The 24,886-nt window shown below is 38.3% G+C and overlaps 2 protein-coding genes across 2 annotated transcripts in view; both read right to left on the reverse strand.

Annotated features, from left to right (window-relative positions):
- Nucleotides 1-12,072, reverse strand: part of LOC140235116 (transmembrane protein 87A-like) — a 63,935-nt gene extending 51,863 nt beyond the window's left edge. The window contains exons 1-5 of the mRNA XM_072315159.1: nucleotides 11,814-12,072; nucleotides 8,985-9,057; nucleotides 7,229-7,323; nucleotides 4,230-4,388; nucleotides 1,726-2,100 (exon numbers count right to left, since the gene is read on the reverse strand). Coding sequence (XP_072171260.1) covers nucleotides 1,726-2,100; nucleotides 4,230-4,388; nucleotides 7,229-7,323; nucleotides 8,985-9,057; nucleotides 11,814-11,945 — 834 coding nt within the window. The 5' untranslated portion in view covers nucleotides 11,946-12,072. The remainder of the gene's footprint in view (nucleotides 1-1,725; nucleotides 2,101-4,229; nucleotides 4,389-7,228; nucleotides 7,324-8,984; nucleotides 9,058-11,813) is intronic.
- A 6,955-nt stretch (nucleotides 12,073-19,027) lies between these two features.
- LOC140228849 (mitochondrial amidoxime reducing component 2-like) lies at nucleotides 19,028-24,592 on the reverse strand. The gene is made up of 7 exons (XM_072309123.1): nucleotides 24,356-24,592; nucleotides 23,094-23,270; nucleotides 22,170-22,341; nucleotides 21,739-21,879; nucleotides 21,098-21,162; nucleotides 20,082-20,156; nucleotides 19,028-19,160 (listed from the first exon to the last, which is right to left on the reverse strand). Exons 1-7 carry the CDS (start codon nucleotides 24,589-24,591, stop codon nucleotides 19,028-19,030), a joined length of 999 nt encoding a protein of 332 aa, XP_072165224.1. The 5' UTR covers nucleotide 24,592.
- Between the last annotated feature and the right edge of the window lie 294 nt (nucleotides 24,593-24,886).

Genomic DNA, 24,886 nt, shown 5'->3' on the forward strand with positions numbered 1-24,886 from the left:
AATGAAAGTGAAAGTTTTTTGTGTACACTATATGCATTGAATGCCAGTGGTAATTCGTGAAAATTTCATGCCTCAAAAAAGGCTGTTGGCCCCAATTCACAAAAAATTTCTCATTCTGCAATGTGTGAAAGTATCACTGAAGGTAGTTGGATTGGATAGAGATTGCACATTTTGAATGCAACTGCTGGGGTTTCTAAGATAATTGCACAGCTTTGTAGAGCATGTGAATGAGCTTGATATGGCTAGGACATAGGTATCATGGTCTGCCATTTGGTATAGTGTGATAGTTGAAATATTGACAAATAATCCCAGGGTGTGGTGTAACCTGCACTTATACTACTCACATGGATAAAGGCATTGGGGAGTCTACTGTTAAAGTGGAAATTTTCGCGGTGTTGAAATTTTCGCCCATTTCGCGCAAACCAGAGACTGGTGCAAAAATAAAAGCATGCGAATATTTTGCTTGCCATAAGTTCCTGTACTGGATGTCTTGATTCCACGGAATTAAAAACATGTGAAACTCTTCTTACCCGGCCGAGCATGAAAAAATTAGTCGTGCAAAAATATCCACTTTTACAGTATTAATATACATTTTTGTATTTTTGTTGTCAAGATGCCTCATGAAAAGCAAACAGTCTATGTTATTCACTCCTTGCTAGTTCCAACCATTAAGCAGGATATTAGAATGTGAGTAAAGCATTCACAGCAAATACACACTTGGGCAATTTAACAGCTGCATGTGGCTACCAGGCTCAGGCTTAGGTTGTTTCCACTTCCCATGCTGACAATGATATTCAGCCACCCAGTGTATCCCCAAACACCAGATCTAGTTCATGATAATGATCCTTGAAATTGGGAATTGACAGTTAAAGGACAAGTTCACCTTCATTAACATAAGGATTAAGAGAATGCAGCAATATTAGTAGAACACATCAGTGAAAGTTTGAGGAAAATTGGACAATCGATGCAAAAGTTATGAATTTTTAAAACTTTGTGTTGGAACCGCTGGATAAGGAGACTACTAAGGCTCGTGATGTCATATGAGTACAACAGTATAAAGAAAATGTAAAGAAAATTCAACATATTTTCATTTTTTTCGCATGATAAAAGAGCACTTGACTTGCCTCTTTCTAAAGGCAATGGGAAAAATATTACCCATAACATATGTCAGTAACGAGTCAAGGGAATGTATACTTTTTTCAAAAGATGAAATTTTGTGAAATTCTCTTTATATTTTCCTTATATTGTTGTACGCATGTGACATCATACACTGCAGTAGTCTTCTCATCCAGCGGTGACTGCACAAAAACTTCAAAAATTCATAACTTTTGAACGGATTGTCCGATTTTCCTCAAACTTTCAATGATGTGTTCTACTAATATTGCTACATTCTCTCAATCCTTATGTTAATGAAGGTGAACTTGTCCTTTAACATCCTTAGAATGAAGGAAATGTTCCCAATTTAGGTCCAAACTTTGGACTAAATCATATTGCATCATAATGCGTGAAAGCATTTGAGACTGGAAAATAGCACTGAAAGCAACTTTAAGCACCCTTAAATCTGGGGATGTGCCCTTTAAACTTCAAGTCTAAATGTTGAACTTTATCAACCCATGTAAATAATAGCACACTTATACCTAAATGTCTGACTAAATTATCACACACGGGAAATTCTACTAATGTTGGAGTTGAAAAATATAACACATTTTACAGCCAGAAAGTTACCTTTGTTTGAGGATTGGCGCCGCCAGGTTCACCCTGCATCTTGGCACCGCCCCCTAACGCGGCATCGTTTGCCTCGCCGTTCCCACCGTCGCCTGCTGCCTCCGGACTATCCGGCCCGCCTTGGTCCTTGCCACCATCACCAACCTGACCCTCATCCCCACCGTTTTTCCCATTCTCGTCCGCCTGCGGCGGATTGGGACCCTCTCCTTCTGCCCCTCCTCCCTGATTTCCATCGGGCTTAGGCGCCGCCCCTTTTTCTGCGTTCTGCTCTGGGGGCTTGTCCTGCTTCAGTGGACATTCCTCCTTATTACAGTGCTGCGAGTTAGGGTCTGAGTCGACACACTGCCATTCGGTGTTGCTCAGGTCATGCAAGCCCTGTGAAATCCAACACGTTGGAAAGGCCATACGAAGATAGACAGTGAAAGAGAGAGAGAGAGAGACAGACAGACAGGTTAACAGACAAATACAACCTGGGTTCTTCTTTTTCTCTCCTACAGCCTAAAGTCAAGTGGAAATGCTGACTGCAAGCCTCCAATCATGACTTGCAGTTTTCCTCCCTCATGCTGCGTTCCCATCTCTACGATTGAAAATTTTCAACCGTCCAAAAATTATCTACAATTACCGCGATTGCCACAATTGACCTCAAGATTTGATACGATATGATTAAATCACCATGATGGCTCCACAATTGTGATCCCGAATTTAAAGGGACTGTACAGTACTGGTTGAGGTGAGGATTCAGGTTCATAAAATTTTCTTGGTGAGATAATGAGAAACCTCTCGTGAAATATGGAAGTGCATGCAATTTCAAGAAGAATTCAATGTTTATTTGATGAAAATTGGCCTTGAAATGGCTGAGATATCTAAAAAAGCAATCCTAATAAAATTGACAGGCCACGACTTTTATTAGGATCTTTTTTTTTTTACATTATTTTTAGATATCTCAGTTATTTCAAAACCGATTTTCATCAAATAAACTCTTGATTCCCCTTGGAATTGTATGCTCTTTAACATTTCATAGAGTGGTTTCTAAATATCTCGCGAGTCATTACAAGCTAAATCCTCACCTCAACCAACACTGTACAACCAGCACTATAGGCTAAGCGGGGCTTAGTTTCTCTTCTTTTTTTTTTTTGCCTTCTTTTTTGCAAAGGAGAAGGCCAGCTCTTTCCGTAATTTCGGCAATGAAACTTGACAAGGCTAGCTCCTACTTTCCTATGCTGCAATGAATAAGAGGCACTGGGCAAGAAAATGAGAATGGAAATGAACGTGCAGCAGCATGAGAATTCCTGGAGGAGTAGTGGGGGTTGGTAGGGACCTCTTTTAAGGGTTAATGCCACAGAAATCGTTCAAATTCCGGTCAAATCTGATGTAGACTGGAGCAGAGGTGCCCTCTCAAAGTTCAACACAGAGTTGTCTGACTAATACTATTCAGCAACACACTCTTGTTGTGGACGGTAGATAAGGTGCTAAAGCCAGCAACCCTGTAGACATTTGAATCACTTGTGAATCTACTGCCATGATTGTACCAGCTAACAATAATGCATTATTATATATACTTATATATATATATATCATCATTATCAATATATATTATCATAATATATATTATTATAATTATATTTTCAATATAAAATGCCTCCTGTAATGCAAATTTTGCACAAACACACACGCGCACACACACACACACACACACACAAAAAAAAAAATGTCTCTCAATGACTACTGTAAAAGTGGTTTCTTTCGCGGTGTTTTTATTTTCGCACTTTTCGCGCTTAAAGGTTGAAACCGAATTTAACATCACGCGAAAATGTTTTGAAAAGTCACGCAAAATTAACCACGCAAGGAAATGTTTTGAACTCACTGCTTGTTACAACGCTATTGCGCACATGCACACACGAAGATTCCGCGCATTGAGTGTATTGATGGTCAACACACATACAGCGATACCGCGCAAGGTAGGTACATGCATGTTATAAAGTACTCGAGAGACGGGATTTCAGGTAAGCCTGCATCTAATTTTAATTTCTATTTAATAAGTAAAAGAATAATTGGATCATAGTTTGGGTTTTCATGTGCAAAATAAAAACAGTTTTTGCCGACTGTGAATTCACAGATTTTGCCGACCGCGAATTCAAACACATACGAAAAAGTCGGCAGCGATGGAAACCGCGAAAGTATCTGTACGCGAAAGAACCCACTTTAACAGTATTAAAGACATCACCAATTTTGCCTCTTTAAACAATTCTCAACTATTTAAACAGTACTCGTCCCATTCTGTTGCTGTGGCTGCTGGTTCTGAATTTAACCATTCACAAAATTGCCTTGCGGGTCCCTGCACTCGCACGCTAGCGGACTCACAACCAATATGAGGGTACATAGTCATGCGACACCGAGAAGACCGACAACAGTTTGAGTGGTGGAGCTCACCTAACGCTATCACTGGGGGATGAATACAAAGAAGTGGCTGTGGGAATAAGTTCTCACGAGACAGTCTCTCTCACCTGAAAGACGATTGGTCCCCCGTCGGTTATAATCGGAGTGTTGGGCGACACCACACTCTTTAAGTAGGCCACGTGGAGCTCGTTATCCATCTGCTGGCACTGTGGGATGGTGTACAAGGTTCTTAGCAGGTTCAGCTCTGTTGTGATGTTGTTGGTTGTCTTTTTTTTTCCCCAGAGAGAGAGAGAGAGAGAGAGAAATGAGAGTAAAGATTAGATTGTAATACTGCAGGTCTCTCAGCTAGTCCAACTTGGAAGGGGCAATCATATCCTTACCTCATAATTAGCCAACCGTTTTGTATACAGAACTAGAAAAGCACTCTGAGAGTGTAGACCTCTGCCAAGCAGCTACTTCATTTCCACTGATCATGATCTCGCTCATCCTCAGAGATCAGTGATTTCTACCCATACGTACTAGTATGCATGCTGAAAATTTCCCAATTGCCCAATTTCCCAATATACAGTAGAAGCCTTTGTTACGTCATAAACCTTCAGCTGCGTGGTGCACCTTGCCCTGAAAGAAACTAAAGCCCGCAATTTAGTGCACATATAAAAACCTAAAAAATGGGCAGCTTGAACTCCCAAGTTCATTGACCCAACCTGCCAAAATATCAAAAGATCCTTCACAAAATCCATAAAAACTTCCTGATCACTATCAAAATTTAATCATCTGTTCCTTGTGTCATTCTCAACCTTTCCTGCAAGTTTCATCTAAATCCGTGCACAAATTTTCGAGTTATTTTGCACACAGACAAGCAAACAAACAAACAAACAAACGGTAATGAAAACATAACCTCCTCCCTTGGTGGAGGTAACTAGTACTAAAATCAGAGTATATATATTTTTTCTAGTTGATGGTTTAGCAACTTTAAATATCACTGCCAACTTGGAACATCATGGAGAACTGCACTCTCAATTGTCAAGGAAAACCACCATGCTTCCAGATGGTCTGAACAAACTATGATACATCAGCTTGTTACAAAAACTTTACATAAATGCACACAATGGCTTTCTTTTTCTTTACCAAATTCTCTTCATCTGCAATCAACCCACAGAAATGGATATAAGCAGACATGTATACTCTTAGAGTCAACTGAGAGTGAAAAAAACAATTTCAAGAATATCAAAGTATAAATCTAAAGTATACCAGTTGTAAGATAACAACATAACAATAAATGAGATGAAAACAAAATAGTTGAGAGATGAGAACTCTCTCTTCAAATACATTTATTCATTCTGGCTTTCATTTAAGAAGTTTAATCTGTCATGTGATATACTGAGCAAGGATTTATCTGTCTACTAACAAACCATTTTGGGCCTACTAAATACAAATTTGGGAAACTGACTTCAGTAAATATCCTATTCACCCTAAGAACAATCCGCATGAATTCTTGCTTCATAGACATACACTATATACAGTACACTCCTGTTGCGCATACAAAAAAAACCAACCTGGGGCCAGCCTGAGGGCGGCCTCGATCGGCTTTTTCATATGTGACCCTGCATCACAAAGCAAACAGAAAGTCGCCAGACATGAAATTTTAGTTACGAGCATATTCTGAAAGAGTAGACTTTAAGCTTTAAAATGATGTATAACTCAAACCAAATGGACTCTCCTAACCTATCTAAATATTGGAAAGAAGGCACACACTCAGGAAAAGTGAGAACCGAGAAAAGAGGCTCTGAAGTACAGTGTCTATACAAGCGTTCAATCTTTACCAAGCCGTGCTGGCTGTGTGATGAATGGGACAAAAAACAGGATGTAAACCACTGTAGTAAAAACAATGAAGGGATTATCAAATTAAACTGAAATTGAGCATGCCTTTTTAACACATTCTGTCCTTAATTAATGCCAACTTTCAAAGCAGTAGCATCATCCTTTCAAAAGTTATAGGGAGTTGAAAGTGAAGAGCGTGTACAAATATTTTTAAGAAATAAAAAGGGGACTCTAAAGACACACTTAATCACACTATTCTGCCAAAAAATGTTTGAGATAAACTGCTAAAAAACACACTTTCCTGCCCGTTTTATGATCCCAAATTTAAGCATAGTGTAGAAGAAGATTTGCTCTTTCAGAAAATATGATGGGCTCGGTTGACCCATTTCACCTATTTTCAGTCCTCACACAAAATCAGTGTTCATTTTGTGATGCACGGTCACATATGTGTAAACAGTCACACAAAACTCGGGCTAGCCTCGAGGTTGTCTCCACTTCAGGCCACCTCTGGAAGTGGTGGGAGGCCAGCCCCAGCTATGTGTAGATGGTTCCCTGCCCGAGGCTGGCTTTCGGAGCTGTGCGATTGACCGACACATGACCTTCTGCAGGGATTATGCATGCGGCAGTACAGTGGATTCTCGTTATAACAAAGTCCTTGTGACCAGCAGATTTTTTTTTTCGTTACTGAAAAAGTGGAAATTTTCGCGCATTTCGCGCAACCAGAAACTAGTGCGAAAATATAAAGCACGCAAATATTTTTGCTTGCCATATATTCTAGTAGTTGATACCTTGAATCTGCGGAATTAAAAACAAGTGAAACTCTTCTTACCAGGCCGAGCGCGAAAAATTTTACAGTATACAAAAATTTCATTATAACCGACCAAATAAACAATGAAAAAAATAGAGTAGATAATGCTGGGACCTGAAATTTCACTCCATTTAATAGGACGTTGTAACGGGAATTTTGTTAAAACCGTGTTTAACTATAACAGGAGTACACTGGATTATGACGGAACCAAATATGCACAAAATGTTGTTGAATGAACGGGCGCTCCCACGGCAAAATAAGGAAAGGCAACACACGAGGTCATGGGGTCCAATAGGAGCGCTGTTGCACTAGCTGGCCCCAAAGTTCATGAGTAAACTGATGTCACAAAGTGGCCTCGGGTCGAAAAGCAAGTCTCGTGCTACCTTTCCTGTGTAACTGGGGTCATAGACAATCAAAAACAAAAATAAACACCATACACACATCAAGTAGACAAAGAAAGTCTATCTAGGTTCATACCCCAAATAGTGTTCTGTAGATTCCATCGCAGTATGATTGCCGGATTGTCCACTCTATAGTAAAGTTACAGCCGTCAGCACAATTGCCAGATACCACTGGAAGAGGAAAAAGAGAATGGAGAGCAGAAACTGACATTATCCACAGCAACAGAACAAGCATGATGACGTACTGTAAAAGCTGTTATTTCCACGTTCTTTGAATTTCGCGAGTCACTACTGGACTACAAACTTAACAACACATGAAACATTCCAAACGCATAGGCACTAGTGCACCTATGATAGCCTCATGTGAAATTCACAAAAACGATTACACTGTGAAAATGTCTGTGACTTCGTCATTCGTGAAAATATCAGTACAATAAATCAACAGCTTTTAAATCTTAGCAGTTTCACATACCGGTACATTGTAAGAATGCATAACCGAGTGCTCAAGAAAGCAGAAGAAAAGAAGAAAACATGCATAAATGCTACATAGGTGGACTTGTGATAAGCAAGTGGTATTGTAATGGAATTACATGGCTACACATGATGACGTATCCCGGGGTGCCAAATAAAAATCAGCCATTTTGTTGAATTATTTATTTTTTTAAAAAGGTTGTACCCTGGGTGCCAAAAAGAGGAAATTATTTTGGTGCTGGAGCTAGCGTGCGCTAGCCACTGCACTGCACTGCACTAAAGCACATGCTAGTGGTATCGCAGCTTCCATGCACGCATAGTATAACATGCAGTGGCATGGGAATGCTATGTACACGCACACACAGTGCATGCATTTTTCTCTGGATGTAATCGAGTGGACGTGAGGTGGCGCTACACAACGCGGTTACCCGGGGTACTACGGTACCCCGGGGTAACGCGTGATGCATCACATGTAAATTACTTGAATGTGTAAGTCTCCTTTGCCATGTCACGGGGATTAATTTTCCTGGTATCACATCGCACTTTGTTATTTTTACACTACAGCTACTATCTGCTGTGCAGTTTTCTTCCCTTGAAGTGTACAGGACACCATTTTTCAATTCAAGTTGGAAAGTCATTCCCTGCATCATCCTTCCTCAGTGGATTACAGTGTATGCAGGGAATAATTTTCAAACTCAAATTTGATTAAAGCAATTTCAGCTGGTGGGAAAAATATCTTCAATGATATCCTGTACACTTCTATGTAAGAAAACTGCTACTCAAAAGTTAGTTTGTGTAGCAGTGGTGTAAAAATGTATAGCAAATTGCGATGCGATACCAGGAAAATGATTCCCTGGTATGTTTTTTTAATTCTTAATTTATTATTATTATTTTTTTTTTATAGAGCATTGCTTTACCTGCTCAAGGACCACAATAAATTCCAAAAATCTGTACAGTCTGTATATGATGCTATTGATTTATCTTAGCAAATGTGAAATTATGTACAATGTAAATTGCCTGGAATTCCCCTTTAAGTGTATGTAGTGGTGGTTTGCATGCTGTACGCGAGCATATACTTAGTATCACATGATGAAGTTTGGTATTACAAAAGAGCCCACATGCATTTATACACACACACAAAAAAAAAATGCGGTACTGAGGCCGGTCTCGGGCTAGCCACAATATCGTAAATTTGTGTGTGTGTGTGTGTGTGTGTGCCTGTTATGTCATCATCATTTTCAGTGTATTATGTTTTGGGATTTTTCAGTGTATTGGTTTGCTACAAGACTGCAATTAACATCTTCCTTCCATCATACAGTTAGTGAAACCTCTACATTTCATTATGCTACATTTGTACTTACCATTGATTGCTATTTCTGACTCACGAAACAGACTCTTCTGTACAGCCGTCAGACTTTGATTGATTTTTTTGCCCTAATAACAAGAAATAAATGACACAGTAACATTACATCCTCAAAATTGTGTATTTCTATACGCAGTCAATCAATACGAATTGAAATACAAATGTACAACAGAGCATTCATGTTTCTTTTCTCATCAAGTCTAATGGCAATTCACAAAATATGCCCTCAGACTTAGCCCATACATGATGTCACAACATGTGCACTTTTTGGTCCAACCCCTCAAAGAAGAAGAAGAAGAAAAAAAAAAAAAAAGGAATATGACTTACCAACACTCAGATATCGTATGACTTGCAACACTTCTCTGAGTAAACCTCAATTGATCTGATGTACCCACAGTATTTTCTAAGACATATAGCGACAACAGTACTGGCTACTTCTTTGAAGATACAATTTGTACACATTTACAATACTTTGAACAAGAAATCTAGACTAATATGCAAGTTATTGTAACTACAAAACTGTTTTTGCCTCATCATTATATGGACCCTCTTGAGCAAAAGTGTGTGTATGTGACACAAACCAGTGAAAGCTAAGGCATTGACATGGCTCAGTAGGCAGCGCATCTATCATCTGTCTTGCAATCAAATGAGGTAGCTTTTATTTTCATGGAGTCCAGCTTAGCAACGTTGCATGTAATTGTAATGTCCGCCTTTGAGAAAGAGGCAAAAAACACTCTGTCCCTCGGATGGGACGCAAACTGGAAGAGTGTGTGAGAGAGTCACACCTCATCCACATAAAAGATCCCACTTCACTTCCTCGCAAAGAGCAGGTGCTAAACTGGTGAAGTGGTCCACTCACCTACCCAAACCCAGAAAATAGGCAAATGATGCCAACCCTACATGATGGTTTACCCCAGGTGACTACTAATGGTGTACAATCTTTATGCCATCAATCTGGCACATCGTGCCATATATATGAAGAATACAAAGGAGAACAAGAACAACAATACAAGGAGAATATTATTAAAGAAGGAGGAGACTACTAATTACAAAGAATACATATCAAGAATACAACAAAGACAAAGGAGAAGGGGAAGAATACAAAGGATACGAGAAGACGTAGATGAAGGAGAAAAGAAGAACAGCTTCTAACTCTACTTTGCACATTTTTTATTTCCTGTGCTGCGCTAGAGCTGTTTTCTACTGTGGGTTTTCGTCAGTCTTGATGTAATGATGGTAATGTTAGCAATATTTTGGGTGCGATCTGGGAAAGACTGGGGTACATATGGAAGTCTAGCCGCAATCTGGAGAGTAGATAACCCTGGGGTGCTGTAACACGTAGGTTCCTAGACGTGTTGGGGTCGCTGGTGTGTCTACTACCCTACCTACACATTGACAATCATCATTTCGCTAATTAATGCATGCCTCTGTACCAAAAGTGTCACAAAAACATTTTACACATTCTTCCCTGCTTTGATCTAGAGACCTACTAAGGACTATAATTTGTAATCTCATTTTCCATCTTTATGTCACATTTTTCCAGAGTAAATCTAAAAAGAGACAGCAAGGGAAGCAGACATGAATGGTAGCCCTACTACATATCGACCACCCTTTTTGAAACCGACCGCGTATACATTGGCGCACAGAACGCTTAGTACGCACTTCACTGCGCGCAGAGCACATAAAAATGGATTGGCTTTGACCGTTGATGAGGATGGTGTGGGAAATGCGAAAATTCACTGTTCATTAATGGTTTTAATCAAGGACAAAATTTCGAATGAATATTTTCACCGATTTGTAATGTAATGTCCATGGAAGTTTCTAAAAAGCTTCGTACAACACGGTGTTCAATACAACTCGGTTTGCGTGCATTGTCAATGCAAAAACAGCGGTCAATCTCAATAAGGAGCTTTACCGCGGGGAGCTGAAACGAGGCCACGCAAGTTCGACGGCGATATTTTTGCACTGAAACTTCGAATCAAAAAGGGAACAACGGCATTTGATAGTGCTGGATTTTCCCAATCACGTAGGTTAAGTTTTTTATGTGAATTTCAGTATTAAATATTCTTATCATGCAAACATTAGGCGGTCGATGAGTAGTACTGTAGGTCCAACCATACATGTCTCACTAGAAAATTCATTAGAATCCGTGTTAGTCAGTATAGCAAGGTCGTCGACGTTGTATGTGTGACTGTGAGCGATAGCGAGCGAGTCTGTGTATACATTCTTATATTTCTAAGCAAAATAAATTAGGCCTACCCAAAATTAGTCACGTTCTGATGTTTGCTGCTTCTCATCATTGGCATTTCTATGAATATTCAAAGACTTTTCCGCCTGAAAAAGGCGCATCAGCCAAATAATTAAGAGTAGGGCCTAAGACCCGAATGAGGGAAACAGCTGACCTTTGTTTTGTCATTCTTGGATGGATGAGTAACGTTAGACCTCCATTGCTCCATTGACCAGCAGAAGGATGCATGAATTTCTATACCTTTTCTAATCTGTTAATTATCCTGTAGGCCCTAGTGAAAGTTTGATATGCATGTCATTGGCATTGCATCGTATCGCGTGTCACAAAATCGCAGGGTCCTACCTAACCGCAGCAGCGACCCCATACGGACAAATACGTACCGTAAAGTGTTACAGCGCCCCGCGACGGGGTTAGGTCCTACCAAACTGTTGCCTTCTACAGAAACTTGGTTTATTTACACTGTTAGTGTTAGTGTTAGAGAGTCTATCTACGGTTTTCTAACGTTAGTTCTATTATTAGAATAAGTTGGCATTCTAGGGCCTAGATAAAACAGTTAACACGTTACATAAAAATTTTTACCTCGGGAGTCACGACCGGAACCGCCATATCTAACTCGAATATCCCCTCTTCTAGGTAGAATGCGCCTCTTGTAAACGGTAACACCATGCAGAATACTGCTAAAATCGCAGAGTATCTCTCAAACTGCCCCATTCTGCCCTTGAAGATGAAAAATACGACACTTAAACGCGGCCTGGGGAACACTGCACCAAGTAGCTATGAAGTGCCAAATTCTCTTTTATGTGTAATGCATGTGATGCATATACATCCGATGCGAGGATTTAGGAAGATTACACGTAGCGACCAAACACGTACTCACTCCGTTTTACAAAGGGGGATCCGAGCCCTAAGTATGGTATCTGAGAATACAAAATAACAAGGAAATCGGGTGTGAAAATCACGCGTCAAGGTATGTCTGTCCGGAAGAATTTTAACATAAAAAAAAAAAAAACTTTTACGGTTCTCATCCGTGCAGTCAGACGTACTTAGTATTAGCGGAACAGTTATCCCCGACGATAGAAGTTATGTAATTCTATGTATTTTATATATTCTATACAGGGCCGGAACGGGGGGGGGGGGGGGGGGGGGGGGGGCACGGGGGCAGGGGGGCTCGGGCTCACCCACTTTTTTTGCACCCGTACAGGAATACATATAAAGGGCCTCCCTTTAGGGTATTACCACTTTGCCCCCATCCCTCCACTCTTTTACCCAAAAGTGGCACTGGAAAAAAAAAAAAAAGAAATGGAATGAAACCTTCGAGCGAGGTAAGGCCTTTTGAATAAACCCGGAAGTGGCACCCGATGTTGCGCTGAAGGCTTTTTATTATTACTATTTGCTTGTTAGCTCATGAAACCCTGACCACGCTAATACTAGTATTCTATTTAAAATGTTTTCTGTATGTGATACAGACTGATCTTTCCGTCAAAATTATGTCATAACTTGGCACTATCAACTTCTCTATACAAAGTGTGAATTTACGTGCAATTATTTGTATTTCAGCGTAAGTTTCGACCCCTCCTAGATTCTGAAGGAGGGGTACGGGTCGGTGTCACTCTGCAAGGTCATCAAACAAGCCAGTCGAAGATACTGATCATATAATTTTATAGAGATTACTTTTTTATTAATCATATCAAATTTCATCTCGAATAATACATTTTGTAATTAATCAGTTATACTCAGTAAAAACCTGCAAATACAGTCTACATCAATTTGAAAGTTTACTTCGTATTCCAGAATTATATCAGAGACATACACATGTAGATTATTATGACATATCAAACATTTAATTTGTGTCATGAAATACATCGTAGAAGCCCACTTGCTCGAAATTGAATAATATATGTAGTCCTACTCTGTACAATGCTCAAAATTCAATAATTATTAATGTAGGCACAATTTTCTAATAAAATGATGCCATCATAAATATATAATATACATAATATAATCTATATACATATATATATATATATCATTCATCTACAGTGACAAGAGATAGGCAACATGGTGGTAAATGTAGTACGATTCCCATTTCATAGAGTTTGCACATTACGGCTCATCATGTTTTCTGCTGACATTGATTAATTTCGAGCAATCAACAAATTGCTATGGCATTTCTTCTGAGTTATGATAACCTCTCGAAGCAAAGGATGCAACTTTAATTGATTATTTTTATATAATGATATTAATGAGAGAACCTCCTCTAAAAGGCACGGCATAATGTTATCCAAACTTTCACGACTTTGATGTGAGAATAAAAGGAATATTTCTTTCACTTAAAATGTAAACTAATGATAGGCAAACATATACTTTATATACTGTTAAAGTAATCTGAGAATCCTAAAACATCAATCATTTCTGTTTTTTTTTTTAAATAAAGTTATTTCTTTGAGGTCTGTCGATGCATCACTTTTATGCTTGACCATAATTATGGCTATATCTATAGAAACGTGAAAACGGAGACAAGAGTTTGATCAATGCCAGAATACAAAACATAGAGAAAACTTTCTACATGGCAACGCAATTTTACTCTCACTTCTCATGTCACAATAGAAATAGATATGATCTGCATTCTCATTGTATTCTAATTTGTTGAATTTAGCATATCATGGAATATTCTTCATGCGTACAGGTATGTGAGGGTCAACATGCGAAACTCTTTGAAGCAGAAACAAGAGTTGTAACATTTCATTTTAAATCAGTGCCTGTCTAGAATTTGCAGTAGGAGCCGACTGATATAGAACAGTCAATATTGGTTTTATAATCATGTACTACGTTCTCCAGACAATGCTAAATATTTTCAGTGCAAGGTAAAGCATTATATCAATTAAGACTTCACCACTTTCAAATCGCTCGCAGACAATGTGTACAGGTTAAAATGCAAACCAACCATCCACATGTGGAGCTTTAGCTGACACCATACAAGCTGTACCGTGGCCATAAAGAAAAACAAAACAAAACAAAACAAAACAAAACAAAACAATGTCAAAGTCACCATTTTCTCTATTACTACCTTCATGTTCATGATAATAAACTATAATTCGTTTCACTCACCAGTTATTAGAACTTTTCTTCATTCTGAAAAAAAAAAATTCTTTTCTTAACACCTCTAGCTCTGCCCCAAACCAGAGTATGTCTGTTACTGCAATCACAACACACGTAGAACACAAAGGTCATAATGAGTAACGCTTATATATCTTGTCAAATTTAATAACTCGGGAATCCTATGGTGTACATAAAAAGAAAAGCTTGATGTGTTAAAGTTTTTTCAATTCTAGAGTTGGCAAAACATTTTTGAAGGTAAAATGTACAGATATGAAATATATACACCTCCGAAGTTTGGCCTAATTTCTTTATCAACAAACAAGGGGGCATTGTGTATTATTTACTTCCTCATTATTATGATATTAGAGTATAACATAACCAGATGAAACACTCGATCTTGTTCACTTCAGGATATTTCTTTTATTGCAGTTGTGAAATAGTGATAATATAGAATTATTTCATGATCAACGCTCATACATATCTCAGTGTTTGCAACATGACAATTTTTCAGGAGAAAAATTTTAAGCAAGATTACAACTATAAAGATTTATAAACGATACTTTCACTTTTCTTGCTTATTCAATATCTATTTCCCTATTTTGATAGAGTATATGTGTATGATCACAATACATGTTTCAGACAGTGAAATAATAATTTTTTTTTTGCATTTATGTACAAATGTCATGCCATATTTCAATTGATACTTTGTTTCACTCAGTTCTGTCATAAAATAAGGTTAAATTACCAAATCGTTAAAGTGCTCTTAGCTGATACATCTATACTTGATATGAAAACAACGCATCGTACAATCAATGGACAAGTCGATCATGGTTTGATGCATTTACACCATGCAGTAGTTCTCTCCATTTCAAACCATTTTCTCTGTACTTGTCTTGAAATTTACAAAATTGTATCACTGTTTGTCGTTTGATTTTCATTGCATTGCTGTATCATTAGTATGTGTAGGGCCTATTCAAATGTTGTAATCATATTTATGTGTCCGAAATGAAATACAAGGTAAGTGTCAAAATGTGTCTCGCCCATTCGCGTAGAAGAAATTAATGTTTTTCTAAATCCCGGAAGTTCATTGACCCCGCCTATGACCTTTGACCTTGTGGTGACCTCCAACTCCCCAAGGGACATTTACCAGCCAAGTTTGGTCACAAACGGACATATGGATCAAAAGTTATGAGCCATAATTGAAACTACGCGCCGTAAAAACTTAACACTGGGCCCTAAGATTAGTTCGTTAACCCCTGTCTGTGACCTTGACGTTGTGGTGACCTTCAACTCCCCAAGGGGAATCTACCATCCAAGTTTGGTCAAAAAAGGACATAAGAATCAAAAGTTATGAGCCATAATCGAAACACGCCTTAAAAACTTAACACTGGGCCCTAAAATTAGTTCGTTAACCCCTGTCTGTGACCTTGACGTTGTGGTGACCTTCAACTCCCCAAGGGGAATCTACCATCCAAGTTTGGTAACAAACAGACATAGGCCTATACATCAAAAGTTATGAGCCATATATTGAAACGTGCCGTAAAAACTTAACATTGGGCCCTACACCAATGTCTGTGACCTTTGACACTGTGGTAACCTTCAACTCCCCAAGGGACATCTACCATTCAAGTTTGGTAACAAACGGACATATACATCAAAAGTTATGAGCCATAATCGAAACGCACCGTAAAAACTTAACATTGGGCCCTAAAGATCATTGACCCCTGCCTGTGACCTTTAATCTTGAGGTGAACTTCCCTCCAAGTTTGATTGAAATTAAAGTCCTCAGTAGAGTTATTCAAGTTTTTGTAGCGTTACGGACGGACGACGGACGGACGACGGAAGGACAGACGCCACCTTTGGTGGGCTCGACAAAAACGAAACGAAAAACGAAACGAGAATGTTAAAGTACGTGCAGCCACTGTTAAAACTTGTCATTCCGTATATTTTACAGTGTCTGATCTGTAGCGCCCCACATGCATGCGTTGTATTTCACACATGTTATTTTCCTTGTTCTATTTCATTCATGTTTCATTTATTTGTGTTGTTCCATATTCCATAATACTATAGCCTGCACTACAATAATCATGATAAAGCAACAATATAAACAAAAAAACACAAGAAAACAGACGAAATTTTCTAAAACAAAATTTCATTGAGTTGGTAAATAATGATAAAAGACAACGAGATAGACAAGAGACCAGGGGGTCTCGCGCTCACCTGAGTATCGCTAGTTCACCTTCCATGCATTCTTGCAGACCCTTACCTGAGAACACTGGAAACTTGTGGTGGAGTAGCTTTGAGAGCTGGGGGCATGGTGGCATTTGCATATTGCATCACACTGGTAAAAAAATACCTGCCAAGTACACTGTATTTTATGGAATGTTGGATTACTCAGTTTGGAGAAAAACACTTTTGATTCTAGAGAAAAATTTTATTGAATATTCATTAATTTAGGAGGTTTGGACACAGTGGGACCCAAGGAAAGCAATGCCATGGTGAACATTCAAACACTTTGAGATCTTATCCCCCCAAGGAATGCCAAGTTTGGTGAAAATCCATTATGTTGTTTTCAGCAAGAAGATGAAAATTTAGGTCCGCATTTGGATCCCCCCTCAACTCGGGGGGGGGGGGGGCAGCCCTGGATCTGCAATGAACAAACTTAGAACTATAGTCATCAATGTACAAACTCAAAGTAACTTTGCTTTATCACTTTTGGTTCTAGAGAAAAAATTGTAAATATACCTTAATGTCGGGGAGGGGGAACTGGGGCCCCTCAATGGGGCCCCAGTGGGGCATGATGCCCATTTGATGGAATTGAGATTTTATCCCCCTAGGGATACTACCTGCAAGTTTGGTGAAAATTCATCATGGGGTTTTCAAGAAAAAGATGAAAATGTACAATTTGGGCCCCATTAGAACCCTCCCCCCCCCCCCCGGGTCCCAAGGGGGGCGCCCCTGATTCCGCCATGAACAAACTTGAAACTACAGTCATCAATGTACTAACTCATAGTATTAACTAAGCTCTATCACTTATGGTTCTAGAGAAAAAAAATTTTCTAACATTCCTTAATTTTTTTTTTTTTTTTTTGGGGGGGGGGGGAGTGTTTGGGTCCCTCTGGGGCGCCCAGGTGGGGCATGGTGCCCATTTGAACAAATTGAGATTCTATCCCCCTAGGGATACTACCTGCCAAGTTTGGTGAAAATCGGTCCTGGGGTTCTCAAGAAGAAGATAAAAATGTTAAAAGTTTACGCACGACGCACGACTCACGACTCACGACGGACGCCGGACGCCGGACGAAGAACGATCGCAATAGCTCACTTGAGCTTAAAAAAAAAAAAGGGGGGGGGGGGACTGCATGAAAAGCATTGCATATGATAGGAATAGGCTCCTCAGAGAAAAATACTAGGACCTAAAGCTCAGAACATTCAGATGCCTGTATTTCAGTAACAGTATTTCTATATACATGTATTTCCAATATCTTGTAAACGTATACATTTCTTTTATTATACACTGTGATGTAATTAATGCATTCAACTTCTAAAAAAATACATGTACCAGACAATGTAATGTTCACTGCTTAAAATGGTACAAGCAAACAAAATGAATGAATGTCTGAAAAAGACATGAGAATGAGAGAGAGAGAGCGGGGAGGGAGAGATAACAGGAAGAACCCAATAATTATGAAAGATTTATCAACGACTACATTGCAAAAAAAAAAAACAAACAAAAAAAAAACCCGACTACATTGCCATGTGTATATGCAGCTACATATGAGTTACAGGTAATACTACAGTGTTGAAATAGGAACTCACCAATATAATCATTATCACAATATTGTTGTAGAACATGAAGTCATTTTCGATTTATACTTTATGCAGTTCAACATCAAAAAGACAAAACAAACAGGACGTACAAATATCATAAAAAGCGAGGAGTGAAAGATATACCATATGGTATGGAATATGCAAAAGTCGCATGGTACTTTACTTTGTTTATATGCAAATGTCATATTGTATACTTTCGTCGGAAATAAAATGAAATAAAATGAAATGAAATGAAAGTATATATACCGCTTGGTCTTTCCCTTTGTCATAAAGAACATACAGTATTTGTAACCAATGCTAACTTTTTACTTATACAACAATATACAAAATAAACTGGAGATATAGATCATTTTATGTCACACTCTCATATGATGAGAGCAATGATTTTTCAAAGGAAAAATGTATGGTCACTATAGTCTTCTAATCACGCAGGGAAAACATTACTTGTATGAGCAGCTCATATTCCAGATTGCAACTGATATTCGAAATCAATAATAACAAGCAAAATAATTCATGCTGGTGAACAGGCTTCCACTTTTCACCTTTATTTACATACCAATGATACACACAAACTTACATGAGCAAGTTTTCATAAAAACCGAAAGTTAAATTGTCACTATTGTGTCAAGTCAAATTTCCTTTTGACACTGCTAATGTGAACATTTAAAAAATCTCTAGGTAATAGGGATATAGGGACCCAGAAATATTGCATCAATATGATCTTTTTTTTTTGAGGAACTACAAATTAAAAGCACTAATTCTCCCCTAAACAAACGAACAAACAGACAAACACAAACATTATAAACAAAAACAAAACAAACAAACAAACAAACAACAACAACAATATAGCGAGATAATTGATGACATCAATCCACTGAGGCGTAAATGACGTCTCCTAGCCTGATGACCCCGGTGGACTCCACCGCGAGAAGGACTCCAAATATTGGGGCGATGCCGTGTGTTTCTCTGTCTGGGTTGTCTGGAGGAGCCATCCTCACCCTATTATAACAAACAAAAACAAAAACAAAAAAACCGAAAAACAAAACAAGACAATAATGGCATACATGGTGAGAAGGGAAGCAAAAGATTGCTGTTGCATGAAAACAAACCTGATGCTCCATGAAAAAAAAAAAAGAATTACAATTTCAGACCAAATTCAAGTTTGCTTGAAGAAATAGAGAGAGCAAAGAATGGTAGAAGGTTGCAATCAAAACTGGACTTGAAACAAAAAACTTGTAGAGATGTAACATTTTCATCTTTTGAGCTGAATTATTATAAGTCCTTGTTGCAAGAGAATTTATAGTTTTATGAACATGATAATTGCCATAATGATAGTAAAAGTGTACAGTACATTGTACTGTATGCAGTAGTAGTATAAAAGTAGCAGCAGCAGCAGTATAGTAGCTGTAGTAACAATAATAATAACAATAACAATGATAATAAAGATGATCGTGGTGAAAAATGTTCTCTGATGTGCTCTTCAGCTAGACTGCCGTGCTTGCATTTGTCTTCCACATCATCACACCGTTGCCTAATTATTTCACGCATGTTCTATTACAGTTCAATCCATTCAGGGGCTCACAGCTTTCAGACACAAGAATCTATATGAATATAATTTTACCATCTTCTCATATACCTCGTCAAATGCTAAGACATACACTTCCAGTGCACCCATCGGACACTCAGCAAGGTAATTACACGTGTACAGTGAAATAAGGACTGATACCTATACCTATAGCCCCAAGTGCACCCCCCCCCCCACTCAGATAGTCATCTGTACCGCATGGAGTTCCCGATTTTTCAGGAAAAGGGGTAGGCTTACATGGTGGTAGCAGCTATTACCATCACATGCATGACAACAAAAGCCCTATCTACTATTTCATAGTTAAAAATTATGCATGCTTTGTATTATTTACATACTTCTTGAGTGTGGCGAGTGGGTCCCCATTCTGTATAAACTTTCCTTTGTCTTGGTCAACAGTGGTCTGGATACACCTACAGTGATGACACACATCAATGCAGAAATATTGAATTCGATAACAAGGTCCATCATAACTTTTTTTTTTTTAAGTGACAAATTTATGTAAAATACCTCTGTCGCTCAGTTTCGAATTAAATCAAGACATGACTAATCAAAAAATGTATACTGTTTTGCTGTTAGCTAGACAGTGAACAAGTATCCTGTTCTCATGAAATACTAGTAGACCTGCTTGTTTTTATATTTTAAAAATTGGACAAAGAATGGAACATTAATTTGTTTTGCTGACCGTCGGATATGACAGCCTAAATAGTCTTGTGCCTTGTGGTATCTAATTGGGCTGGAACAAAGTCTGTACTACTTCACTTCACACTGTCAGGTTGCACATTGTAGATTTGTCTGAATTGATTTAAACATAACTGCCATTCGGTGGTCTCCCGAATTCCACATGGTACACAAACAAGCAAGTTCATCAACATTACAGCATTTCAGTTTCGGTAACTGCAAGATCATGCAGCTGATAACTCACTTTCAAATTACTAAAAAGGATGTATTTACTAGAGAGAGGTATTATGTTGTGACAATCACTATTTCTTCATCAATCTCTGCATACAGTGGAACTCCGTTTGTTTGTGTGTTTTTTTTTTCAATCCCTCGATTTTGAGTTCAAGTCCATCTGGACTCCGTGCTTCTAATTATTATTCTTATACTTCACTGCATCGCTTCTTGTAATGCAAGTTACAAAGCATTTCAAAGAATAAAAATGGTGTCAGTTATCTGATCTAAATATGCACTTACAAATTCGACAGAACAAATTAAAAGTATTACAGTCCAATGCAGTCACAATCATTTATCATGACCGAGTCATTGAAATAAATGACCTGATTATTTGGTTGTATATCAATCTTCTTCTTTTTTTTTTTTCAACTGAAAAAAATCTTGCTCAACAGACTTTTACCTGCCACATTTGTGAGTTATCCTCATCAAGGCACTGTCTCCGATACGAACATACTTCCACTTATCCTGGTTACAGGAAGAAAAAGAAACATTTTTATTAATAAAGATGATAGTGCTGGTAAATTTCACATGTCACTTTCAGCCGTATATAAACTGAAATTCACTGTAGACTAGGTGTTGCCCGATATTGTCTTAACACAGGCATGTAGTCAGCCTGAAGACTACACCTTCTGAATCCATTAATCTTCCGAAATTGTCATACAGGTCACACCGGCAGAATCTATACCCATGACATTACAGCATCTTAGAAAAAGAAATGGAAAATACATTATTCATTATAGCTGAATATAGAAGATTTCTGGTAAGTTGACATGCACTATTTCACTACATGAATATGCATACTCATCAACAAATATCAAGTTTGTAAAAGTAAGATAAACATTTTTTTTCTGATGTTACAGCTTTTAAAGATTGGCAAGATGAATATATATGATATAAAGAGAGATGACAAAATACAATATAAAGCAAGAATACATAGTAACACAGACTCAGGGTATAGTGTTTGAGCGTTAATTCAACCTGGGGATTTGTCATGTTTCATGCACATACTTAAGTACTTCCAAATTTCTGCTGTTGACTCACCTCTTCATGAGCCGTTTCACACTGCACAACAATATTCGGTCTGAAGTTGCGGAGCTGAACAGGTTTTTCAAGCTGGGAGTTGAGCTGTTCAAGAGACTTTTCACTCAGGATATGGATTTGGGATAAATTCTGGTAAACAGCCTGCATGTTGTTTCACAAAAACATAAATGAAAATGACACACAAAATCATTCAACTGAATTTGATCACCATTGCCATTAGCACAGACTCAGAACATATTCAGAATAGATGCAACTGAGATTATGGCATTAATATGAAACATGGAGAAAACTTCACGCTATCAAGATGACAACAATATCATCACTCTATCTATAGAGTTGACATATTGTGGTAGCTATACATCACATCTGAGATGTTACTATGGCAACGGCTTCGGCGTATGGCTCCTTGCATGGGGTCATCTTGCCCTCACCCTTTCATGGCTCTTGGCCTTGTGGCCCCACTTGGAGTCATCAGAGAGAACCTTGCCACCAAGTCTGTCCAGGTGCCGCATCAGTCTGAAGCGAGGTTCACCTAGGTACTGGTTCAGCCACTGACTGGCTTCGGGTCCACAGTCCTCCCCCTTCAGTCCAAGTCTGAACACCCTGTTGATAAAAGCATGCAGGTCAAAGTTTCAATTAAAACAGTCAGTTATCAGCTCTTCAAAAGAGAATAGCTGTCATTTAATTTGGCATTATCACAAGTGAAACAGAGAAAAATTGTCTCCTATGTGTACATTACTTTGATATGTGACAGAACTGTTCATTGTATATACTGTAAGTTTTAATTGTATACTGTAAGTAATTTCCAACCTGGCCATGGGAAAGCTGACTAATTACTCTATTTGTGGTCAGTTGTTTGATATATCTACATAATGCTATAGTTTAAGGAAGATTTACTGTAATCAGTAAATATCTGAATGGGTCAGAGAGGTTTTTTTTTTTTTTGTCACCACTTTAATATTTTGGTCCATTCAGTTTTCATGGTGGTTGGAACAATATCATGTAGAATATTCAGCGATTTGTATGTATCATTTATGGGGGCTATTTGGAAAAATACAAGGATGACTTATTCGCGATAATAATGTCGTTATGTTATTGGAAAGCTAAAAATTGCAATTGCGACTTTTTAATGCTTAAACTAACTGTATAGCGCTATACCTCAAACATCAATCTATTATCTTCCTGCGAGGATTATAATGTCACAATCATTATGCAATCAGTGTTGACGGAAACAATTACTAATCTACTATATACCTTCACAGGTAACTTCTTGAACTATGATTTCTTCTTCCAGCGAGCAAAGTGAAAAATGAAAAATGGTGTTCAACTTACAAACCAGAACCCAGCTTACTTACCTGACATCACCAATGGCTCCACCCTGCTCTGCCAGAGGTACCTGCAATGTAGGCATCCCTGGGGCATTGATGAGAAGGCTTCTCCTGTCCTCGGACAGGGTGGGAATGATGAGGGCGATGGAAGGGTAGACTCTCTGTGTGATGAACCGCCCCTCCTCGTCAACAATGATGAAAGACCTGTATGACGAATTCAGGGCATGATGGCTGATAGTGAATGTTTTATTTGAATTGCCTCTTTATCCCCTTTCATGGTCTTTCATGGTTTAGATTATATGATTTAAAAAAAACCAACTAAAATGGCATTAAAACGCTGGCTTTATCCTGGCGAGGAAAGCGCATGTTGTAGAATTCATATCTATAGCTATTTTTCAATCCTCCTCGACATTCTCTGTTCATACTTCACATTACTGACATTATCGATTATGTAACATGTGCCTCGCTCGCGATTTCTGTATTATCTCCTGAACTTCCTTTGTACACATTTGGTATCTCTGCTATTGTACACTGCATCTGACCTGTACCTCGCTCGGGTGATCACGCAACTCTCAAGAAGTCTTGTGCCGCGGACATTGTTTTCTTTGTTTGTTTGTTTGTTTTTTTTTTTGTTTTTTTTTTTGTTTTTTATACTTGTTGGCGTTTGTTTTTCTCCAATTCACAAATTGTCACTCCTTTGATTACATATACCAAGTAAGAAATATTCTCACATCCGCATCTGGGAATCTACACCCTACAAGCAATGCTTCTATGTAGATTCCTCATATTCCACATGTTTTATTGTCTTATAAGCTGTGCTTGACAATTCATCCATGCTTTTGTATTGTGATGTTTATGTTTTATGTATTTGTTGAAATGTGGAATGTGGAACAATAAAAAACAAAACAAAAAACAAAAAACAAGACACTAAACAGGTTAGTCATCGCATTCTTCATCAGCGACCAGGATGTGATGTGATGTTAGACTAAAATCCGTTTCTGAAGCAGACATACACACAAGGGTATACGTATGCTCCTTGTTATGTATATATATATATATATATATATATATATATATATATATATATATATATATATATATATATATATATATATACGCATTGGAATCATCATTCCTCTTATTGTTCCTCCTTTTTGGGAAAGAGATTGTTGGTGCTATTTTCATCTGCATGTATTATCATGTTCATTATAATAATCATATCAAAATAACTTGATAATGGAGATGCATTTGTGCTTCAACATGAACTTGAAAGGATCTTCGTATCATACCTGTCCAAGACACCATCACTGCTAATCCCTAGGGAGACGCAGTCGGCCTTTGTGACCTCCAGTCCTCGGCACGACTTAATGGGATGCACAAAGATTCGCGAGACCACACCGACTGGGGCATACTGTCGCCGAGAACGACGTAACACGGCGTAGTAGAGAATTCCGAACCCAACTACACCGGCCGCACACGCCGCCAGGCAGCCTAGAATCAAGTTGTTATTGTTTGTTTCAGGCATGGTGACTTTTCACTAAGCAATCCTGTGTAATTCATAAGATAAAAACAACATAACGGAAATATATCGCTGTGAAAACAGCACTCATTTATCACATTCTTATTAAAGGAAATACAAACGAGTGGTTGGACCCTTTTGGAAACAATTACTAGCACTTGCTCATGAGTAATCCACCTGTTGAGGCAAAAGAAAACTGCAGAACAGAGGGCGTGGGATGCTTGAACCTCAAGCTGCAGACAGGCTAAACGATTGTAAATGTTTAATAAAGTTTTTTTTTTCTCATTATTTTTATGCCAAC

This window comes from Diadema setosum, chromosome 1 (assembly GCF_964275005.1).
Source record: "Diadema setosum chromosome 1, eeDiaSeto1, whole genome shotgun sequence".
NCBI classification, from domain to species: Eukaryota; Metazoa; Echinodermata; class Echinoidea; order Diadematoida; family Diadematidae; genus Diadema; species Diadema setosum.

What these genes read in the sequence shown, in the direction of transcription:
- LOC140228849 (XM_072309123.1), bottom strand. Translation starts at nt 24,591, where the DNA reads ATGCCTGAAACAAACAATAACAACTTGATTCTAGGCTGCCTGGCGGCG. An exon ending in GTGAAACGGCTCATGAAGAG is followed by an intron (nt 21,163 to 21,738) that starts GTGAGTCAACAG and finishes TCCTGTAACCAG; the next exon opens with GATAAGTGGAAGTATGTTCG. An exon ending in ATAACTCACAAATGTGGCAG is followed by an intron (nt 20,157 to 21,097) that starts GTAAAAGTCTGT and finishes TCATCACTGTAG; the next exon opens with GTGTATCCAGACCACTGTTG.